The 21,601-nt window shown below is 47.9% G+C and overlaps 1 protein-coding gene across 7 annotated transcripts in view; it reads right to left on the minus strand.

Annotated features, from left to right (window-relative positions):
• INO80 (INO80 complex ATPase subunit) overlaps positions 1 to 21,601 on the minus strand; it is a 435,009-nt gene that overhangs the window by 179,637 nt on the left and 233,771 nt on the right. For all 7 annotated transcript variants that reach the window (XM_029598597.1, XM_029598598.1, XM_029598600.1 and 4 more), the window contains one exon: positions 13,215 to 13,355. In XM_029598597.1, coding sequence (XP_029454457.1) covers positions 13,215 to 13,355 — 141 coding nt within the window. The remainder of the gene's footprint in view (positions 1 to 13,214; positions 13,356 to 21,601) is intronic.

Here is a 21,601-nt window from a genome sequence, read left to right on the forward strand (position 1 = left end):
CAGGAGGCTGCCTGAGGCCCAAGCAGCACTGCCCTAGCAAAGGCAGAATCCTCCCGCGCCGCCAGTTGGCAATACTTGGCAAACTTATGCAAAGAAGATCATGTCGCAGCTCTACAAATCTCTGCCAGAGAAAGCAAATGCCCGGGTGAATGCATTCTGACTTGTCTCAGAAGAGGCTTCCCGGAATCCACATAGGCTGCTAACACTACCTCCTTAATCCAACGAGCCACCATGACCTGAGAATCTGTCTGCCCCCTTCTTCACCCCCCCACCCCGGTGAAGAACAAAAAGCCTATCTGATTTTTGAAACTCGTTCGTAACCTCCTATAACTCAATAAGTGCCACCGCATGTCCAGCGGCTGTAATTTCCTGTATTCCTCATCATCCATATCCATGGATGATAACACAACCAACTGGTTTAAGTGAAACTCCAAACCACCTTCAGAAGAAAAGCAGGTTCCATCCAAATCTGCACCTCATCTGAAGTGATAATCAAAAAAAGATCTCTGGGGAGGTCACGTGATGTGGTGAGAGCGAGCGCTGTGTTCTCTTATTGCGCCGGGGCCCCACTCCCCATTTCTTATATTATTGCCTCTTTCGTGACCCGATTACAGCAAACTCCAACTCAGATTCGGTGAGAGTTTAACAGCCTAGACAGTGAAGAGGCGATGTTTGGAAGGTCCCAGATGACTTCAAAAACGCTGTGGAAAAAGTGGCCTAAGACGCCAGGCGGCAAGATGGCGGAGAGCAGCAGCAGTCCCCCGCATCGGTAGTGACTGACTCGGGAGATCTAGCCGCGGTAATACTTACAGCCATGGAGGACAAAATGAGCAAAATTCTTGCTCGCTTTGATGAGTTACACTCGCTGCTCCAAGATAACACTCGGCGCCTGACGGAAACAGAGCCCAGGATTGGCTCAGCGAAAGACCAGCTTCAAGCAATGGAGGTCGAACTAGAGGCGATCAAAACTTCACTGGGGAAAGCTGATGCCAAGCTCGAAGACCTTGAAAATTGCTAATATACGCCTGCTAGGTCTCCCAGAAACAATCCTAGAGAAAGACGTGTGCACTGTGTTGAAGCAATGGCTCCCTAAAACATGCGGCCTAGAGGAGGAACTGACAGCTTTACAGATAGAGTGCATCGCTTGGGGCTGAAAACAACTGGGCACACCCGAGCACGCCCAGGGGAAGGTATGTTGGGGGAAGGGGTGGATAGAGGGAACAACTGCGTTTACTGGAATTTTCTTACTGCGTCATATGTGGCTCAATGTATGGTCTATCCCGCTGAACATAAAGGGCTGGGGGTTTAGGCTGGGAGGCCCCGGTTATGTAAGTGTGAAATATGATCCTGAACAAGCCATTCTACTCCCAGGGGGCTACAATTACGGCTAAACCAGTGCGATGTGTGATGTGGAACTTGGGAGGAACTGGGTCAGTGGTAAAACACTATAAAATTCTCCAGGCGTTACAAAGCTGGAAAGCACACATAGTAATGTTACAGGAAACATATTTAGATGCCCATGAGCACCAGAAGCTGTGCCACCAATGGATAGAGAAGGTATATGCTGCCCCATCAGGCATGCGCAAGGCTGGAGTGGCGATACTGATAGGCAAGGCAGTCCCTTTTCAAGACTCTAAGATAATTGCGTACCAGGAGGGAAGATACTTGCTAGTGGAGGGCAGTTTATATGGAAGGCCCCTGACACTGTGCACTATATACACCCCTAATGTTTACAGCCCGCAATTTTTCAAAAACCTAGCTCAGTTGCTATGCCCTACAGCTCCTCCGCATTAATCTTGGGGGGTGATTTAAACTGCGTATTGGATTCCACCCTTGATCGTTCTAGTACTAGAGGGTCTAGGTCGCAAGACAGAAGAAAAGGACTGGGCTACCTATGCAATAATCTTAATGTAGTTGATGTCTGGCGCTTACTGCACCCACTTTTTAGGGAACATACCCATACCTCTAGGGCTCATGACAGTCACTTGAGACTTGATTATATACTATTGGACCCTGCGACCTTTGCCAAAACTTCTGCAGCAGAGATAGGACAACCCATGATATCGGACCATGCCCCAAGTATGGGTCAACCTAGAGGGATATCGCCCCATGGGCATGTGAATCATGTGGCAATTCCCCAGATATCTCTATACAGACCTAGCCTTTAGGGATTATATTAGGAAAAAATGGGAAGAATTTGCAGTGATCAATGAGGGGCATAGAGGAACCCCAGTGCTCTTTTGGGAAACCACAAAGGCGGTCTTGTGGGGAGATATAATCTCATGTGTCAGCCAAATGGAGAGCGACCACGGCCGCTATTCTAAACTTAGAACTACAATTATCCAAGGACAGACAGCAATTTGAGAGGCATCCTTGACCAACATACCAAGGCACAATATTGGGCAATGCAAGTAGCTTTAAATGAATTATTGCACCAGCGGGCTAAGAAATCCCTCGTGTACTATAAGTGCAAGTTTTACCAGCATGGGAACAAAGCGGGCAGTTCTTTGGCTCTGTTAACTAAGCACTAGGCCAGTGCGAAATATGTCACGACTGTGAAAACCCGGGGGCAATTTAGTTAATTCTGGGAAAGAAATCACGGAAATTTTTCGCATTTATTATCAAACCCTATATACAGCAGAAGAGAGGTGCCCGACAGCAATCCAAGAGTACCTGCATGTCTGAGGCACAACTTACCCTATTAAATCATCCCGTCTAGGTGCATGAGATCCTAGCTGGTATAAAAGAGGCCTCTTTGATGAAGTCTCCTGGGCTAGATGTTTTGCCATCAGAATTTTACAAACTATTAAGTGATAAGGTTGGGGCTCCTTTGGTTAAAATGTATACAACATTAAGCGAGCTAGGTCAATTCCTGCTCACACCGAATCGTGCAGCCATTGTTGTGCTCCCTAAGCCGGGAAAAGACCCACAGGATCCAGCTTCCTACCGGCCAATCTCATTAATAAATTTTGATATTAAACTATTGGCAAGGCTTATGGCAAAGAGGTTATCAGGGATAGTGCCTACTCTCCTGGGAGAAGAGGATGTAGGCTTTGTGAGTGGTCGATATGCGGTAAAGAATATCTGTAGAATTTTAGCTTCCATTGAGCGATGTCAGTGAATGCAAGCGCCATCCCTCTTGTTAAGCCTACATGCAGAAAAGGCATTTGACCGCTTAGACTGGGGTTTTAGGTTTCAAGCTCTCCAGGCCTATGGGATTTGTGGTTATTTATTTATTTATTTTAACATTTTTATATACCGATAGCCGTTTACCCATCGTACCGGTTTACATATAACAGAATAGAGGGCCACTGAGAAGGCATATCCTTTACATGGAACACAGAACAGCAACAGATAAACATCAAAAACTTTGGTTAAACATTTAAAGTAAAAACTGGTATAACATAAATAGATAAGTAATTTGCATAAATTAGTATAACGTATTTGCACGGTAATTATTTGAAGAATGCTCAGAGAATAAAAAGTACTCTGTTTTGGAAAATGGTTTGTGTGGAATTGAAATGAAGTGAAGTGGGGAAAGGGGAGAGAGGGGAGAGAGGGGAGGGGAGAAATTGGAAAAAAATTCAAATCCTACGAGCGCTCTTATGCTGATCTGCGTGCCTTTATAAGGGTCAATGGGTTTCAGTCCACAGACATCGCTTTGGGCAGGGGTACAAGGCAGGCGTGCCCCCTTTCTCTCCTTTTATTTATTCTAGCCTTAGGAGCCCCTTATGCAGCATATACGCCATAACCCTCAGATAAAAGGAGTTCCGCTTCATGATTACCCAACATGTACATTTAAATTAGCAATGTTTGCTGATGACATTCTACTGCATATTATACATCCTGTTCCTTCTCTCTAGGCAGCCTTACAGGAATTTACATGTTATGGTGAACTTGCAGGTTTGAAACTAAATTTACCTAAGTGTGAAGCGCTGCCCACAGACGATATAGTGAAAACAACTTGGGAGGGAGAGTTCCCAATGTGCTGGGTGCAAGATTCTTTTGTTTACTTGGGTATTGTTCTTCTTAGAGATTTAAATCAACTGAGCCAAGTAAATATTCAGAGACTCTACCAAAATGAAAAACTGTTGAGCAGCTGGCAGGATTTCCCACTGTCGCTGGCTGGGAGGGTGAATCTATTTCAGATGATTATTTTGCCCAAATGGTTGTATATGTTTCAGACTATCCCTTGCCACCTAATACGTAAGGATGTTCGAACGTTAGAAAAACTGGTGTGCACTTATTTGTGGAAAGTGGGCAAACCTAGGACAATACTTTACAGGCTTATGTGCAATTGGGAGCATGGAGGGCTAGGATTAGCGGACCTTAAACTATACAATGTTGCCTGCAACCTGCGGCATGTGGCAGACTGGTTACTAGGCACGCAATTCTACACTCCTTTGTCCATAGAGGGCTTGCTTTTTACCCCCGGTGATCTTGGTTGTTCTCTTCATTCTAAGCTCACAATCTTAGCCACGCAATTGCAACATAGCCCCTTGTTATCCTCAATACGCCATGCATGGAGGCAGCTCTGTTGCATGTCGAACCTAGATTGGCATACCCCTCAGTTTTTACCTTTACTAGGCAATTGAGCCAGGTTTAACCCAAAGGGTGTTTGATCAATGGTCTAAAAGAGGGGTAAGATAGATCGCCCAGTTTCTAGAAAAAGATGGTACTATTCGTTCTTTTGCTGCAATATAAGAGGAGTTTGGGGTGCACAGTAAAGATTTCTTTGCTTAGCTACAAACACGTTATTACATTCAGTCCTTGCCTGTGAAAGACTGGGGGTCTGCCCAGAAAGGGGTGCTTTCAAAAATCTTCGACATAGAAGATCCCTCGTGACACTATTTCTTGTTTTCACACAGCTCTATATAAGCTCAAAACCAACCTAGATCATGCTACAATAGTGAGTAAGTGGTGTGCAGAGCTAGACGTGGATCTCTCATTGGTCCAATATGAGTACTGTATTGGGCGAATCAAATCCATTACTACCAATATTGCCCTTCGGGAAATTCAATAAAAAATTCCTGATACGGTATCACTACTCAAAAAAGCAGGCGTATTTAATGGGTAGAGCCCTCACATATCTTTGTCCTAAATGTAGAGAAGTGCTGGATCGCTGGGACATCAGTTTTGGGTATGCCCTAAAATCCAAGCCTTTTGGAAAGCTCTTTATTTCCTACATTCACAGAGTGACCGGACTAACTGTCCCTCTGAATGCCAAGGTGCTTCTCTTTGACCAATTAAGTAGAATTGTGCCTGGTCGCAGGTTTGTGTGGTTATGGATATGGAAAGTGCTCATATTGGCTAAGCCAGGGGTCAGGAACCTTTTTGGCTGAGAGAGCCATAAACGCCACATATTTTAAAATGTAATTCCATGAGAGCCATACAATATGTTTAAAACTAAATACAAGTAAATGTGTGCATTTTATGTAAGATCACACTTTTAAAGTACAATAAGTCTCTGAAAATATTACACCAGGCCTTAAGACACCAATACATCTCCTATTAGGAAAACGGACCAAGTCAGGCTGCTATAGAGTCCTACACAGAAACTACACGCCAGCAGAAAACCTCACCTGAATCACGTGCTGTCCCTCACCTAAGATAGAATAAAGAGACCAAAACGCATAACAAGAAGCATGCAGACAAAAACTGAATTGGAAACTGCAACAAGCCAGAGTCTCTGTATGCAGTGTAACAAAGGAAAAAAGAAACATCACACATCCTTATAAAACAAATCAAGAAATATAAAATCATCAGCAGTAAAACTGTACTAACAAAAAGAACATATTTCGAAACAGCTGATGAGTGGAATATCCAATAATTAAAAACTCATATAAAACATTTCCAGATACCAACAAAATATTTCAAAATAGCAGACACAAAGATCCAGTAATGAAAAATAATAAGGATACAAAAATTTTTTTGCTCTGCATACCTGGGAACGTTTGATATCCAGGTGTCCTGAGATTGTTCTGAATTAGCAGGAGGTGGGGTGGTTTGCTTGGAACTTTCTCCTCTCTCAGTCACATACCAGCGCTCTCTCTCACACTGGCTCTCAATGACACACCTATACACACATGCTCTCAGTCACTCACATATACAAATGTTTTTTCTCTCTCACTTATATAGGCTCTTAATTACACATTTACACACATGCTGTCTATCTTTTCACGCTTACACACACACAGGCTTTCAATCACATAAATACATGCTGTCTTTTTCTCTCACACACAGACTCTCATTCACATGCTTACAAACATGTCCTCTCTTTCTCTCATTTACACACAGGCTCTCAATCACATACTCACATGCTCCCTCACCTAAATCAGCTCTCAATCACACACAGACACACATGGTCTCTCTCTCTCATTTAAACACAGGCTCTCAATCACATACTCACATGCTCCCTCACCTAAATCAGCTCTCAATCACACAGACACACATGGTCTCTCTCTCTCATTTAAACACAGGCTCTCAATCACATACTCACATGCTCCATCACCTAAACCAGCTGTCAATCAGACACAGACACACATGATCTCTCTCTTACTTATACACACAGGCTCTTAATCATACATACACATGATCTCTCTCACACACAAAGGATCTCTATCATACACACATACTCTTTCAAACAAACAGGTTTTCAATTACAAACTTACACATACAGGTTCCCAATGGTAAACTTACATTCATGCTCTCTCTCTCACAGGCAGGATCTCAATCACAGACATACTCTCTTTCACATATACAGGCTCTCAATCATTCACATACATGCAATCTCTCACTCACACACACAGGATCTCAAACAAACATGCTTGCTCGCTCATTCACTCTCTCTCTCCCCCTTCCCCCCCCGGGAACTCGCGGTAGCAGCAGCCACCTCCCAACGCTAACCTCCTTCATTTTCAGCCCTCGCGGAGGCGAAGGCGGAGTCCCATCGGCCACAGTTGAAGATTTTCATTTTCCTCCGAGCCGCGCTGCAGTCTTCTTCCCGGACACTAGCGTGCCTGCGCGGGTCTTCCCGCGCAGGCACCCGATGCTCTCCACTTCCTCTTCCGGGCCGCGGGAAGAAGAGAGCACCGGCGTGCTCTCTTCTTCCCGCGGCCCGGAAGAGGAAGTGGAGAGCATCGGGTGCCTGCGCGGGAAGACCCGCGCAGGCACCCGATGACTCCAGCGCTGGCACCCAGCTGACACCCGATGACTCCCGCGCAGGCACCCGGATGACTCCAGTCGGCGTGCTCTCTTCTCCTCCCCCCTGCGGCCCGGAAGAGGAAGTGGTGAGCATCGGGTGCCTGCGCGGAAGAAGAGACCACGCTAGTGTGGTCTCTTCTTCCCGCGCAGGCACCCGATGCTCTCCACTTCCTCTTCCGGGCCGCGGGGGGGGGGGGGGGGGGGAGGAGAAGAGAGCACGCCGGTGCCGCTGACTCCAGCTGTCCTGCCGCGTTTCGCCCGGGCTGACAGCATTTTAAGCCCGGGCGGCGGAGGACCGGGGAGCAGCTGGGTCAGCGGGGAACCGCGAAGTATGGCGACACTTGTCTGCGAGCCAGATGCAGCCCTCAAAAGAGCCATATCTGGCTCGCGAGCCATGGGTTCCCGACCCCTGGGCTAAGCGAACGATTCTGTAGTGTTGGATTGGGGAAGACCTCTCCAGTCTGATGCATCTGTGGAACCAGATACATGCTATGTGTATCAATGAAAAATATATGGAAACTCTGGATCTGCTGAAGCGACGTAGAACCTGTTGGCTTGGGATAACTATTTGCAGTCCCTCCCAGCAAGGACAAGAAGTCCGATACTGAATGATTATTGTATATCTAAGCGGAAGACACCTTTGTTAACTACGATTTCTGGTGGATGCAGGGGAGGGGAGTCGTAGGGGGGGTGGGTTTCAAATGTTATGTTCGATTTATTGTACCTGCTATTCTATAGTTGACTCTGTGCAGAACACACCTGTGTCAGCTATTATGTTACTATGCTTGAAAAAGAAAACTCAATAAAAAGTTTGAAACATAAAAAAAGATCTCTGCACGACAAAGCTTGCAATTCTGAAATCCGCCTCGCAGAACAAATAGCAACCAAAAACACTGTCTTCAGAGTCATTAACTGCAAAGAAATACCCCAGAGAGGACAAAAGGTCGGACTCGCCAGAAAGGAGATAACCAGATTCAAATCCCACAAGGGTACCAGGAAACGCAAGGGAGGGCTAAGGTGTTTTACTCCCTTCAAGAATCTAAATACCTTTGGGTGAGAAGATAGTGGTCTCAACTGCAATCAGCAACCTGCACTTTCAGCGTGTTCAAGGCTAATTCCTTACTCAGACCTTCTTGTAAAATTTCCAAGATTAACAGGTGCCAAAGCGGGCAAAGAAGTGTGATTCTGACACTAATGCTCAAACACCCACCCAACACGAATATATACCAAGGAAGTGGAAAACGTTCTCACTTTCAAAAGCGTTTCCACCATTGCCCCTAAGTTCCTCGCTTTAAGAGCTAAGGACCTCTCAAGGGCCAAACTGTAAGACAAAACTGACTTGGACTGTCGTGAAAAACTGGGCCCAACCTTAACAACCCTCCAAGAAGAGGGAGTTGCCAAGGGTCCCCCATCAGGAGATGACACAGATTGTGTACCATGGCCTGTGCGGCCAATCCAGGGCCACCAGAAGCACCATGCCTAGATGTCGTGATATTTTCTGCAACAGTCTGCCAATTGTGGGCCACGACGGAAATGCATAGAGTAACTTCCCTTGTGACCATGCCTGGACTAAGATGTCCACTCCGACAGCTTGAATATCCCTTGTCAAACTGTAAAATCTCTCCACTTTTGCATTCTAGTGAGTCACCATTAGATCCAGGAAAGGATATCCCCAGTGATACATGATAAGAAGAAACACTTTGGGAGCCAGTTTCCATTCTCCCGGATCCAACTCGTGACGAATGAGATAATCCACCTGCATGGTTTCTACTCCTGCTATATGGGAGGCTGACTTTGCCTGTAAATGAAGTTCCACTCACGCAGAAAGATATCCATTACTAGAAAGACTTGTCACCTTTGAGTCCCTGCTTGGTCATTTATGTATGCCTCCGTAGTTGCGATGTATGACATAACATTCGCCGCCTTTCCTTCTAACCAGTCCGCAAACTAAAGGAAGGTAAGTCGAATCGCCTGTGCCTCCAGTTGATTGATGGACCAAGTCAACTCTTCGGGAGTCCACTGCCCTTGCGCCACCAACTCCTGAGAATTTGCTCCCCAGTCCTGGAGACTTGCATCCATGGTGACCACCAACCAGGCAGGAGTCTCCAAATCCATATCTTTCTAGATGCTCCCTTCTCAACCACCAGAGAAACTTCCGCCTCCCCTCTAGCGGCAAGGCCAGCATCACACTGTACTCCTAAGACTGGGGATTTCATCGAGAAAGGAGAGACTGCTGCAGAGCATATGAGCATGTGCCCAAGGTGAAACCTCTATCGTCATGGCCATAGATCCCAACATCTGCAGATATGACCAGACTGACGGGATGATTGCCGCATGCAGGGCCCAGACCTGATCCCAGATCTTCTAAATGTGAGACTCCGGGAGGAACACATTGTCTTGCACTGTGTTGAACTGGACGCCCAGATACTCCAGGACCTGAGATAGATGCAGTTTGCTCTTTGCTAAGTTCACTATCCACCCCAGGTGCTGCAATAAATGAACCACCCTCGTGGTCACCACTCACCTCTGATTAGCCAATCATCCAAGTATGGATGAACTATAATGTCCTCCTTTCTGATAGCTGCAGCTACCTTGGAAAAAGTCCTGGGTGCCTTGGCCAAACCGAAGGGCAACACTTGGAACTGGTAGTGCTGACCTAACTTAGCAAAGTGCAGATATCGCTGATGCTGCATGCGAATTGGAAATTGAAGGTAAGCTTCTGATAGGTCCAGAAAAGTGAAGAATTCTCCCCTCTTCACTGCCATGATCACTGATCTTAACGTTTCCATCTGAAAATGAGTAACCTGGAGTGTCCGACTGACCCCCTTGAAATCCAGAATAGGTCGAAACAAGCCCTCTTTCTTGGGAACCACGAAGTGAATGGAATAGCACCCTTTGCCCTCCTGATCCTTTAGGGCGAGTAACCATTGCAGCATGCACTGGACCGCTGACTTTTCTATAGAGTTGCAGGGGGAAACCATAAAAGCAACTGAAAGAGGATGGATAAGTTCCAAAGCATATCCGACATGCATCACTTCTAAAACCCACTGGTCAGAAGTGATGTGGTTTCACCTCCGATAAAATTGAGACAGGTGCCTACCTATCTCTTGCATTGGAGGATGGACCCCCAAAACTTCATTGGGAGGAACACAGGGTTCTGGAGCCGGAGGCTCCGCTTTGGCCTGACTTCCTTGGTCGAAAGGACTGAGATCTCCCAAATGTTTGAGACCTCTGACTTGAACCTCTGGAGGAACGAAGATGCTGAGAGCTCTGAAATTGCCCTTGGCTTGAAAAAACTGAGGAGTTGATTTCTTATCCTCCAGCAACTGAGGAAATTTTGACTCCCCCCATTGATCCATCATCTTCTTTAACTCCTCCCCAAACAATAAACGCCCCTTACAAGGTAACTTTGCAAGGTCTGATTTTGAAATTGTATCAGCAAACCAGTTCTGTAGCCACAGGAGCCATCGAGCTGCAAACACTCCTTGAGCCGCTGTGCGTGCCAAATCATAGCCAGCATCCACCAGGAAGGCAGCTCTCTCAGAGCTTCCTGGGCTAACTCTAACCTGGCCCTAGCCACCATAAAACAGCAAGCAGAGATTTGGAAATTCATGGCCATCACTTCAAAGACCTGCATCAAAATAGCCTCAATCTTTTGATCGTGAGCATTTTTTTTTTAAAGCCACAACTCATTCCACTGGAATGGTGGTCTGCTTCATTACAGCACAGACTAATGCGTCCACCTTAGTAAACCAGAGTTGCTCCCTCGCTTTAGGGTCCATAGGATACAATCCCGCTAAAGAATGACCTCCTTTAAAATTAGCCTCAGGTGCGCTTCATTCCAAATCTATCAGCTTCTGGACGGCCTCGTGCAAAGGAAAAAAACAGGATGCCTTGCGCAAGTTGATCATTACAGGGTTCAACTTCGGATCTTTGGCCGCTGCTGGCAAGATCTTCTCACACCCAAGGGCTTTCAAGGTCTATAAAGTTAAACCAGACATCTCGACCTGTGAAAAAGCTGCAGATTAGTTCTGTGAGGCTCAACATCTCGGGGAATCTCCCCCTCTTCCAATAATGGACCTTCGGGATCTCCTCCCCTGAAGAATCAGACTCCCCATCTGAGTCTCCTGAAGGAACCCTGTCCTCACCACCTTCTTCTCCCTCCGTCTGCCTCCTTTTCTTCTTCTTCCTGGAAGGAGATAAGGACAAACTGGAACACTTTCTAGGTTCTAAGGAGGGAGACTTCTGAAGCAGGCAATCCCTAGCCTCTTCCCAGGGAGCTTCTTGCCCCTGACAGAAGGCCTGGAGTCCCTTAAAAAATTCCATCCAAGAGATGGCAGAAAGATCCATCCCCAGGGTAGGCAAAACCCTCTTGGAGCCCACTCCTGAAGGGATTGGCAGGAGAGGGGGCGGGGAAGACTCCTTAGCCGCTTTGGTATGAGTCGCTGCCACAACCTCTGCCTGTAAAGTGGGAGCTTTTGAGGTCCCTGCAGGGACAAACTCCCCTGTAAAAACATCCACTTTTGATACACATTGAAGGACATTCTGGGATTAAGGATCCTCATATGGATGCTGAGCAGATGCGAAGCTTCTTTCTGTGCTGCTTCCCCCGATGAGCAAATGCATTCCATTGAGTGCCTCAGCAGTACCTGCTAATCAAAATGGTTCTAAAATTAGCTCTGCAGCCCTCCTGAATCGCACAGCTCGGCATGGTTGCGATCGCAGCCATCTGCTGCCCAGCCTGCAAAAGATTGCGCTGGCATCCGCTCCCAGTACTGCTTGATGCGCTTGCCTTTTTTTTTCCCCCCAAACAAAACTGGCAAAATAAGAAAAAGGCAGGAAGAGAGTAGAGGGAAGAAAGCAGAGCCAGACAGAGAAGAGGATTATGCAGCATGGCTGAGCCCAAGGCCTCCTTACCCTACTGGATCTCTTCTGCTGCCCGGTAGAGGGCTAGGGCTGAAGCCTTCACCTCACTCCTGTCCTTTATTTTTTGTTTGTCTCTTGATATTGGTTCTCAGACACTCAGCTGAGGGAGGGAGCTACTGCTTTCATCACAGGAGGTCAAACCAGCCTGTTCAATCCAGGCAAGCAAAGATCCACAAGCACGGATGCATGTCCACCATCTGCTGGAGACGAAGAAAAACTGACTGACTGGTGTCTGAGCAGAGCTATGAGGGTGACGTCTGCAAATCTTTGTTCTCCGTCTCCACCTGCTGGTTGGAGTGCACAACCTACTGGTGTAGACTGGCTTGCCTGGATGAAGAGGAACTCTAGTTTGAAAAGCATGAAAGAAGCTATGCTGAGAAAAGTGGACAGGGCAGCCAGGCAGCCCAAAGCATAAAGAAAGATGCTAGGCTTAGTGCCACTTTCAAATTGCAAAAGACCTAATCTGCCCTTTCCAGACTACTGAGGTTATAAATTTGAAGGCAGCTCCATCTTAAGATCATAAATTCCAGGACCATAAAAGAAACCAGAAAAGTATCACTCAATTTAAGGTGCCGCTGACCAGGGTTTGAAAATTTCCTTCAGGACTTTCTTACTATGTAGTACTTGTGGGTGCCACCTCTCTTCAAATATTTTTTTGTTGGAAGTGGAAGGTTAAAGAGAAAGAGGGTGGCAAAAGTACATAGTAAGTATTTCTTCTCTGACAAGTGCATCTCCCCCACCTTATCCAAGTGTAATCTGTTCTCTCTTGTTCCTCTGCCTCCTCTAGCCAACACCATAGCCCTCTTGCTGTCCTCCAGGGCTCCAATCAGTGTCAAAGACACTGCCACCTATTCCTCCTAGATCCCAATATGAAGGTCAAAGACACCACTATCTTCCAAACAGAAAAACAGATTTTTCAAACCCTATTACTGACAATGCACAGAAAGCAGACTTCTGCCTCAAGCACCTTTATGTATCTTATTCATCACCTAATGTAAGTTTTCAAAATCTCATCATTGCTATCTGAATTTCTGATGGCATCCTCATCCAGAGTAATACTACTTCCCACATGCACTGGCACTTACCTTTGGGATGGCGACAGTCAGGAAGGATGGCAGCTCTGTGACCTGGCTACATCGCACTCTGCAGGGAGCAATTTTCTTTCGGTGTATGGCAAGGTCCAAGTGGCCAGCAATCGCTTTAGAATAGCTAGTGAACACCAGATTCTTTAAAGAAATAAAGAGATACATTAAATTAGCTCTACCAAGAAAAAAAATGTTGCCTTCTAGCTCATAATCTATGAAGAAAAAAAATTAATGACATGATACTACAGGAATGCCCTTTGGTTTCCACTGATACACAGACATGCACGTTGCATACAATGAGATGACAAGGCCCTTGTGTTACATCTGTGGATAGACCATGACAAAAGACACTACTCTTCAAGAGACTGCAGGATTGTCCTTTGTACAAACAGAAATACCTAGATTCTCCACCTCAAGACTTTACCCAACTGTAATAACTTCATATCCCAGGAAAGAGAACTAGACTGTTTGTGGCCTGGTATCTCCTGGTCATGTGGTGTTCTATCTGAAAAGGTAGAAATCACCTTAATAAGAAATTAAGCCAGAGATGTCCTTGCCCTACCCTCAGAGAACAAAAACTTGAATATTCCATAGGACCCACTACCACAACAGCAAATTATCCTTTTACCCTATGCTTCTAAATAAGATGACAATTAGTGCGAGAACTGTCAACATATTTTAAAATACTGTAGCTTTAAGCAAGACTTCATCCAATATGAAGAAAAAACAAGTGCTGACATAGGTAAAACTATCTTGCTTACAAGACTGATCTCTATTCTGAAAATGAGAAGAGCAACTGTCCTGAGAGACTGTTAGAGGTAGGATAGGGTGGGGAGGTTAGAGGGGAGTTAAGTACAAAGCAGACAAAATGCTTTCTCCATTTCTATCCTCCTCTAAATGGTATCCTCCGATAAGGGCGAGCAGGAAAGGGCGAAGATCAAAAGGGCTTCAATAAAAGATCACCACAAACAAAGGCGCAGCTTAATAAAAGCGACGATGAAGAACGGCAAACCTCATAACGGCGATGAGATTAAAGGCCGGTGCTAATAAAGGCAGTAATGGTGAATATCAGCGAATTATTGCAACAGGGAGCAGGCAATTATACTGATATTATTTGAAAGCCAGCACCTTGGCAAAAAAAGGATCACGTCTTAACTTCCTAATTGAACCGTGCTGTGACTGATGGAGCTTTCTAGTCTGCCAGAGTACCAAAAAAACTTTTTTTTTTTTTTTTTTTAAGCAATACCTTGGTTTGATTGAAAGAAGGCAGAGGAAGAGTTCTGCAAATTCTTTATCAGAGTAAGGAAACATGAAAACACTTAAGTGGAAAAAAAACCCAACGAAAAAGAAAGCGACATAGTCAAACCTATGTTTGGCACAATTACTTCTGCACCCGAGAAATGCTCCAGAGCAATTCTGCAGAATTCTGGAGAAGCAGAAACAAACTGCAAACAACGTTTCTTATTAACTTTTCTTTATTTTGGGCCATATGAGAATACAGTAACTCACATTTTCAGATGTTTGCCTGTGAGTATTGATCGAACAGTTGACCATCACATCTAGAAAGCTCTCCTTAGAGAACACCACCCCTGTTTTTTTTTTGTTTCTGTTTGGTGCTGCCAGAATTCAGGAAAGGAAAATTAGTTCTTACCTGTTAATTTTCGTTCCTGTAGTACCACGGATCAGTCCAGACAGTGGGTTGAGCCTCCTTTCCAGCAGGTAGAGGCAGACTAAAACTTGAAGGATGCCCTATATCAGGACAGAGCCTATCATCTAACCCTTCAGTATAACATTTGTCAAAGCAGAAAACAAGAAACCCAAGAATAGGATCAAGCAAGTAACCATAAAGCTCAAAGGAGCAACTATAAAATAATGTAGAAACATGGTATACCTATAAGCTCTTGCAGAAACTTGGTATAAAAAACGACCAAGGCTTCCAGTGTAATTGCTCAGTAATCTTGCACAAAGTGAAATATGAAAATCTGCGAACCTGCAAGAAAACAAGCTTCGAGAGGACAGACGACAGACAGGGAAGGGCGTCTGGACTGATCCGTGGTACTACAGGAACGAAAATTAACAGGTAAGAACTAATTTTCCTTTCTTGTACATACCCGGATCAGTTCAGACAGTGGGATGTACCAAAGCTTCCCTAAACTGGGTGGGACCGAGACAGTCCTGTTCGAAGCACTTGCCACCCAAAGGAACCGAAAACCGGAGCGTGCACACCTAGACGGTAGTGCCGAGCAAAATTGTGCAGAGACGTCCAAAGTGGCAGCCCTGCAAATCTCCTGCGGGGAGACAGATTGACTCTCCGCCCACGAAGTAGCCTGAGAACGTAGAGAATAGGCCTTCAGACCCTCAGGAAGCGGACGATCTTGACAAAGATATGCCGAGGAAATGGCTTCTTTCAACCACCGCGCAATCGTGGTCTTAGAAGCCTGTTTACCCCAGTTGGGACCACTCCAAAGGACGAAGAGATGGTCCGATATGCGGAAGTCATTGGTGACCTGGAGATAGCGAAGCAAGACTCGTTTGACATCTAGCAGACGAAGGTCGCCACCAGCCGAACCCACAATCTCCTCTGGAGAGAACGCGGGTAGTTCTACCGACAGGTTGACATGGAAGGCGGAGACAACCTTAGGCAAAAAGGAAGGAACCGTCCTGAGAGAGACCCCGGAATCAGAAAAACGCAAGAAGGGCTCCCGACAGGACAGCACCTGGAGCTCGGAAATCCGGCGAGCGGAGGAGATAGAGACCAGAAAGACAGTTTTGAGTGTTAGATCCTTGAGTGTAGCGTGGCGAAGAGGCTCAAAGGGAGCCGCACAGAGAGCACGAAGGACTAGGGTGAGACTCCACGACAGACACATGGCACGAGAGGGGGGGCGAAGGTGCCTAACACCCCTCAGGAAACGAATCACGTCTGGGTGAGCAGCTAAGGAATGACCGTCCACCTGACCCAAGAGAGAGCCGAGCGCAGAGACTTGAATGCGTAGAGAACTGAAGGAGAGGCCCTTAGAAAGACCCTTCTGAAGAAAAGAAAGAACCAGAGGAATCGAGGAGGAGCGTGCCGGAACACCCGACTCTGCACACACGGACTCAAAAACTTTCCAGATGCGCACATAGGCCAGAGAAGTCGACTGCTTTCGGGCTCGCAGCAGGGTGGAGATGACCTCCTCCTTATAACCCTTATGCCTCAGATGACGCCGTTCAAAAGCCAGGCTGCTAGACAGAAGCGATCGGCCTGGTTGAAAAATACAGGCCCCTGCCGGAGGAGACGAGGAAGGTGACCGAGGCGCAGGGGCCCGTCCACCTCTAGATTGATGAGATCCACGAACCACGGTCTTCGCGGCCACTCGGGAGCGACGAGAATCACCGGTCCCTGGTGGAGTTCGATTCTCCTGAGAACTTTCCCCACCAGTGGCCACGGGGGAAACACGTACAGAAGGACGTCCGCTGGCCAAGGTAGAGCCAGAGCATCCACGCCCTCTGCACCGTGCTCCCTCCAGCGGCTAAAGAACCGATTGGCCTTGGCATTGCACAGAGTCGCCATGAGGTCGAGGTGAGGAGGACCCCACCTGTCCACTATCAGAGCCATGGCCGCATCCGAGAGCTCCCACTCTCCCGGATCGAGCGACTGACGGCTGAGGAAGTTGGCGTGAACATTTTCCTTGCCCGCGATGTGAGAGGCTGCAAGGCACTGTAGGTGTCGCTCCGCCCAAGAGAGGAGACGGCTGGCTTCTAAGGCTACCATGGGACTATGAGTGCCCCCTTGGCGATTGATGTAGGACACTGTGGTGGAGTTGTCGGACAGGACTCTTACCGCCTTGCTGCGGATCAGGGGAAGGAACACCTGAAGAGCCAGGCATACCGCCAAGGTTTCCAGTTGATTGATGTGCCAGCGAGACTGAGTCTGCGACCAGGTTCCCTGGGTGGATTGAGAAAGGCAGACCGCACCCCAGCCCAACAGGCTGGCGTCCGTGGTCACTATTGTCCACTGTGGATCTCGAAGAGGCATCCCTTGGAGAAGATGAGGAAGAGACAGCCACCACTGTAATGCGTCGACAGTAGAGTCCAAGAACAGAAGGACTATGTGAAACTGCTCCGACACTGGCTGCCAACGGGATAGCAAAGCTTTCTGCAACGAACGCATATGAGCAAAAGCCCAGGGGACGAGGTCGAGGGTGGAAGCCATGGATCCCAAGACTTGTAGATAATCCCAGGCTGTCGGGGAAGGTAGCGCAATCAGATTCTGGACCTGATCGATCAGCTTGAGGGCTCGCACCCGTGGTAAGAAAACCTTGCCTACTCGGGTGTCGAAGTGGGCCCCCAGGAATTCCAACTCCTGAGAGGGTTGAAGCTTGCTCCTGGAAAAGTTCACTAACCACCCGAGGGAGGCAAGGAGCTCCAGGACACGATCCACCGCCCGTTGGCAGGAAGATGCCGACTTGGCCCTGATGAGTCAATCGTCCAGATAGGGGTGGACGAGAATCCCCTCCCAGCGCAGAGCCGCCGCTACCACTACCATGACCTTTGTGAAAGTGCGGGGAGCGGTCGCAAGGCCGAAGGGGAGAGCTCGAAACTGGAAGCCCTGATTTAGGATGTGGAATGGGAGATATTTCTGGTAGTCGCAGTGGATGGGAATATGGAAGTACGCTTCTGCGAGATCGAGGGAAGCAAGGAACTCTCCGGGACGGACCGCCGCAATGACCGCACGCAGGGTTTCCATGCGGAAGTGGGAGATCTTGAGGGCCCGATTGACCCTCTTGAGGTCCAGGATTGGGCGGAAGGACCCGTCCTTTATGGGCACGGTGAAGTAAATAGAATACTGGCCGGCGCCAATCTCCCTTTCCGGAACTGGGACCACTGCCCCCAGATCCAGAAGTTTGGAGAGAGTCTGCACCACCGCGTCCCTCTTGGCCCGTCCGCAAGGCGAGAAAAGAAAGAGATCCGGTAGTTCCCTGACAATCTCGAAAGCGTACCCATCTTTGATAATGTTGAGGACCCACTGATCCGATGTGATTTTGATCCATTCCTTGAAGAACAGGGAGAGGCGTCCGCCAAGGTAAGGCGTCAGCTGAACTTCATTGCGTGGCAGGTTTAGTGGTCTCACGAAAGGGCCACCTGCCACGAAAGGACTGCGACCAGGACTGAGCACGAGAAGAACCCCTCGCAGAACCACCCCGCCCCCGACGAGCAAAGCAACGCTGGCCCCTGAAACGAGAGCGGGAGGGCGCGAAGGACTGGGAAGACTTAGGACAGTTCTCTGGAAGCTTATGGACCTTGTTATCAGCCAGGGAATCCATAAGCTTCTCGAGATCCTCTCCAAAGAGCATCTTACTTTTGAAGGGCAGCGTGCACAGCCAAGTCTTCGACGACTGATCAGCCAACCAATGGCGTAGCCAAAGGAGCCTCCGGGCAGCCACCGCCGAAACCATCGCCTTCGCCTGCACATGGACCAGATCATAGAGGGCGTCCAATACATAGGCGGTTACGGCCTCCAGACGTTCGGCTTGCTCTGCCTCTGCTGGCGGAAGATCCCGGGCGCAGAGTAACTGTTGGACCCACTGAAGGCCTGCCTGCATCATGAGGCTGCTACAGCAAGACGCCCGAACCCCGAGGGCCAAAACGTCGAAGATGCGTTTCAAGTCAGCCTCTAACTTACGATCCTGTGGATCCTTCAGAGCCGTGGAACCTTCCACCAGAATCGTGGTATGTTTGGCCACCGCAGAGACATAAGAATCCAGAGGGTTATAGCAGCAGCTCCAAACCTTCCTCCGGGAGGGGATAGAGCTTATCCATTGCACGCCCCACCCGGAGTGCACCCTCAGGGGCCTCCCATTCCCGCAGGATTAAGAGCTTGAGCATGGGGTGGAAGGGAAAGGCCGAGGCCGAAGCCCAGAGCCCCCCCAGGGCCGGATTCATATCCTTGGGCAGCGAGGCCATGAGATTATCCACGGAAGAACTTTCCAGACCCAGCTCCTGCAGAACAAAGGGAAGGAGGGGCTCCAATTACTCCTTACGAAATAAACAGAGGGCTCTGGGGTCATCTCCCTCTAAGGGGGGGGCATCCACCGAATCCAGGGAAGCGGCGGGGTCCGAGGGCCCGGGAGACACCTGAGGGAGGAAGGGGGCACCCCCGGGACCACCCGCACCCAAACTGACCCCTGGGGCTCCGCAGCCGGTCCAGCGGTCAACGGCGCTGAGCGAGGGATTTTTGGCGGGGGAGGCTTTCGTCCTGCTCATGCAAGCTAGCTAAATAAGATTTATGCATGAGGAGGACGAAATCCGCCGAAAAAGGGAAGGGGGGGGGGGGGAGGGGGGTCAGGACCCCCCTCCTGGGGACCCGCGGGGGCCAAATCAAAAAAATCTGGCCCCCCAGCCCCAGGGAGCTCTGAAATCGGCCCCGATGAAAAATCCAACATGGCCGCCGTTCCCGGGCTTTGCCGACCCAGGAAAGGCCTGGCCATGTCGGGAGAAGTGGAGCCCCGGGCTAGATTTGCTTGTCCTGCCGAGGAGGGACCTTCCCCACCCGGCAGGCAAGCAGTGCAGAGTCCCTGCCGCGAAAAACGCGATGAGGGCAGGCCACAAGAGAGGCAGGCTGCCTGCCGGGACATAGCCGAGCCGCGGCTGAAGAAAAAAAAAGCAGAAAAAAGCTTTGATTGACAGCCTGCACAGCAGGAGAGAGCAGGAGGGAAACCTGCTGCCTCCTGCTTGCTGGCTGCCGGTTCAAGGCCTGCTCTGACCAGAAAAAGGAAAAAATGCTGGTCAACTGCTGCAAATAAGTTAGAGGTAGGTGAGTACCTACAACTTATTTAAAGTTTAAAACTTTTTTTTTTTTTTTTACTGAGCGCAGCAGCGGGTTCAAAAACCCTCTCGGCAGCCAGATGGGGGGGAACGAGACCCAGAGAGACTCGGACCCCACACCTGGAAGCGTCCACGGACTCAGGCTATGCGGTGCAAAAGGGGCAAAGCCCCCCTGAGCCGAGCAAGAGCTGGGAGACGGAGCCGTCTCCCATACAGAAAAAGGAAAAAATCACTAAAAAAGGCAAACTTTCCTTTTTTTTTTTTTTTTTTTTTTTTTTTTAAAACAAGCAAGAACCAAAAGAAATACTTGCTTGAGCCTACAAAAGACAGAAGAAAAGGCTGACTAGCCTACAGCAGAGAACCGAAGGGGAGATGCTACACCTGCTGGAGACAGACGAATACTGAAGGGTTAGAGGATAGGCTCTGTCCTGATATAGGGCATCCTTCAAGTTTTAGTCTGTCTCCACCTGCTGGAAAGGAGGCTCAACCCACTGTCTGGACTGATCCGGGTACGTACAGGAAACAGCCTTTCCCCTGTCCTCATTTCCCCAGTGCATCAGTAAGAATTCTTAAAGTCCAAAGGGAAAAAAAAACAAAACAAAACAATATAAAGAAAGATAGAGAGGGCAAGAATAGTATTGTACTGAAGAAAATAAAATAGGTTTAGGATTAGGAAATTTAATGGTAAAAAAAAAAAAAAAACCAACCCAACGCTGAATTGCTGACAAATCACCAATTACCTGCTTGACCTTGCTTTATTAATTGGGCACATTTATAAAATATGTTTTCCCCCATTTACATCTTGGAAGCCTTGTTCTTTAATCAATACTTTATTTGTTACACACAGCAAGACACATGCCTAGTTTGCAGACTTTTTCTTCTCGCTACTGTTTCCGATGCCTCCTCTCATCTAATGCTCATCGCCTCTCTGACCTAGTTCATGTCCCAGTCATAGGTAAAGGCACATCTGTCTCTACTGCTGCACCCTCCCCTCCAGAATGACCGACCAGTCTCTATTTCTAAATCCAGTCTCAACTCACTTTTTCTACAGCTTTTGAGCGCTAATTAAGTTTATCATTCCATGTGTACTGATTTCTTGTGTTGTTCACTAGGTCTTTACCTATAAGGTATTTGGTGAAAGCGCTACGCCATAAGGTGTTTTTAAGTGACTTGACTTTAGCATGTTTTTTTTGTTTTTTCCCCCCCTTTCCTTTTTAAAGGGCACCGCAAAGATATGCTAGCGATTTAGTTAACTTACTCCAAAATTCGCCGTTATTCACCATTAGAGGCGCCCATATTCATCACCATCTTTATTAGCTCGGGCCTTTAATCTCATCGCTGTTATGAGGTTCGCCGTTCTTCATCGGCACTTTTATTAAGCTGCGCCTTTGTTTGTGGCGCTCTTTCATTGAAGCCCTTTTGATCTTCGCCATTTCCTGCTTGCCCTTATTGAAGTAAACCCCTCTAAGCCATGAAGCATGTGAGTCCTCGAAGAAACCACCAGCTCTGAATTTCATCAATTGCTGCATTAAATATTCACAGCCATAACACGCAGCAGCGATGGAAAAACTGCTTCCCAGCAG

The sequence above is a fragment of the Rhinatrema bivittatum genome, chromosome 4, assembly GCF_901001135.1.
Source record: "Rhinatrema bivittatum chromosome 4, aRhiBiv1.1, whole genome shotgun sequence".
NCBI classification, from domain to species: domain Eukaryota; kingdom Metazoa; phylum Chordata; class Amphibia; order Gymnophiona; family Rhinatrematidae; genus Rhinatrema; species Rhinatrema bivittatum.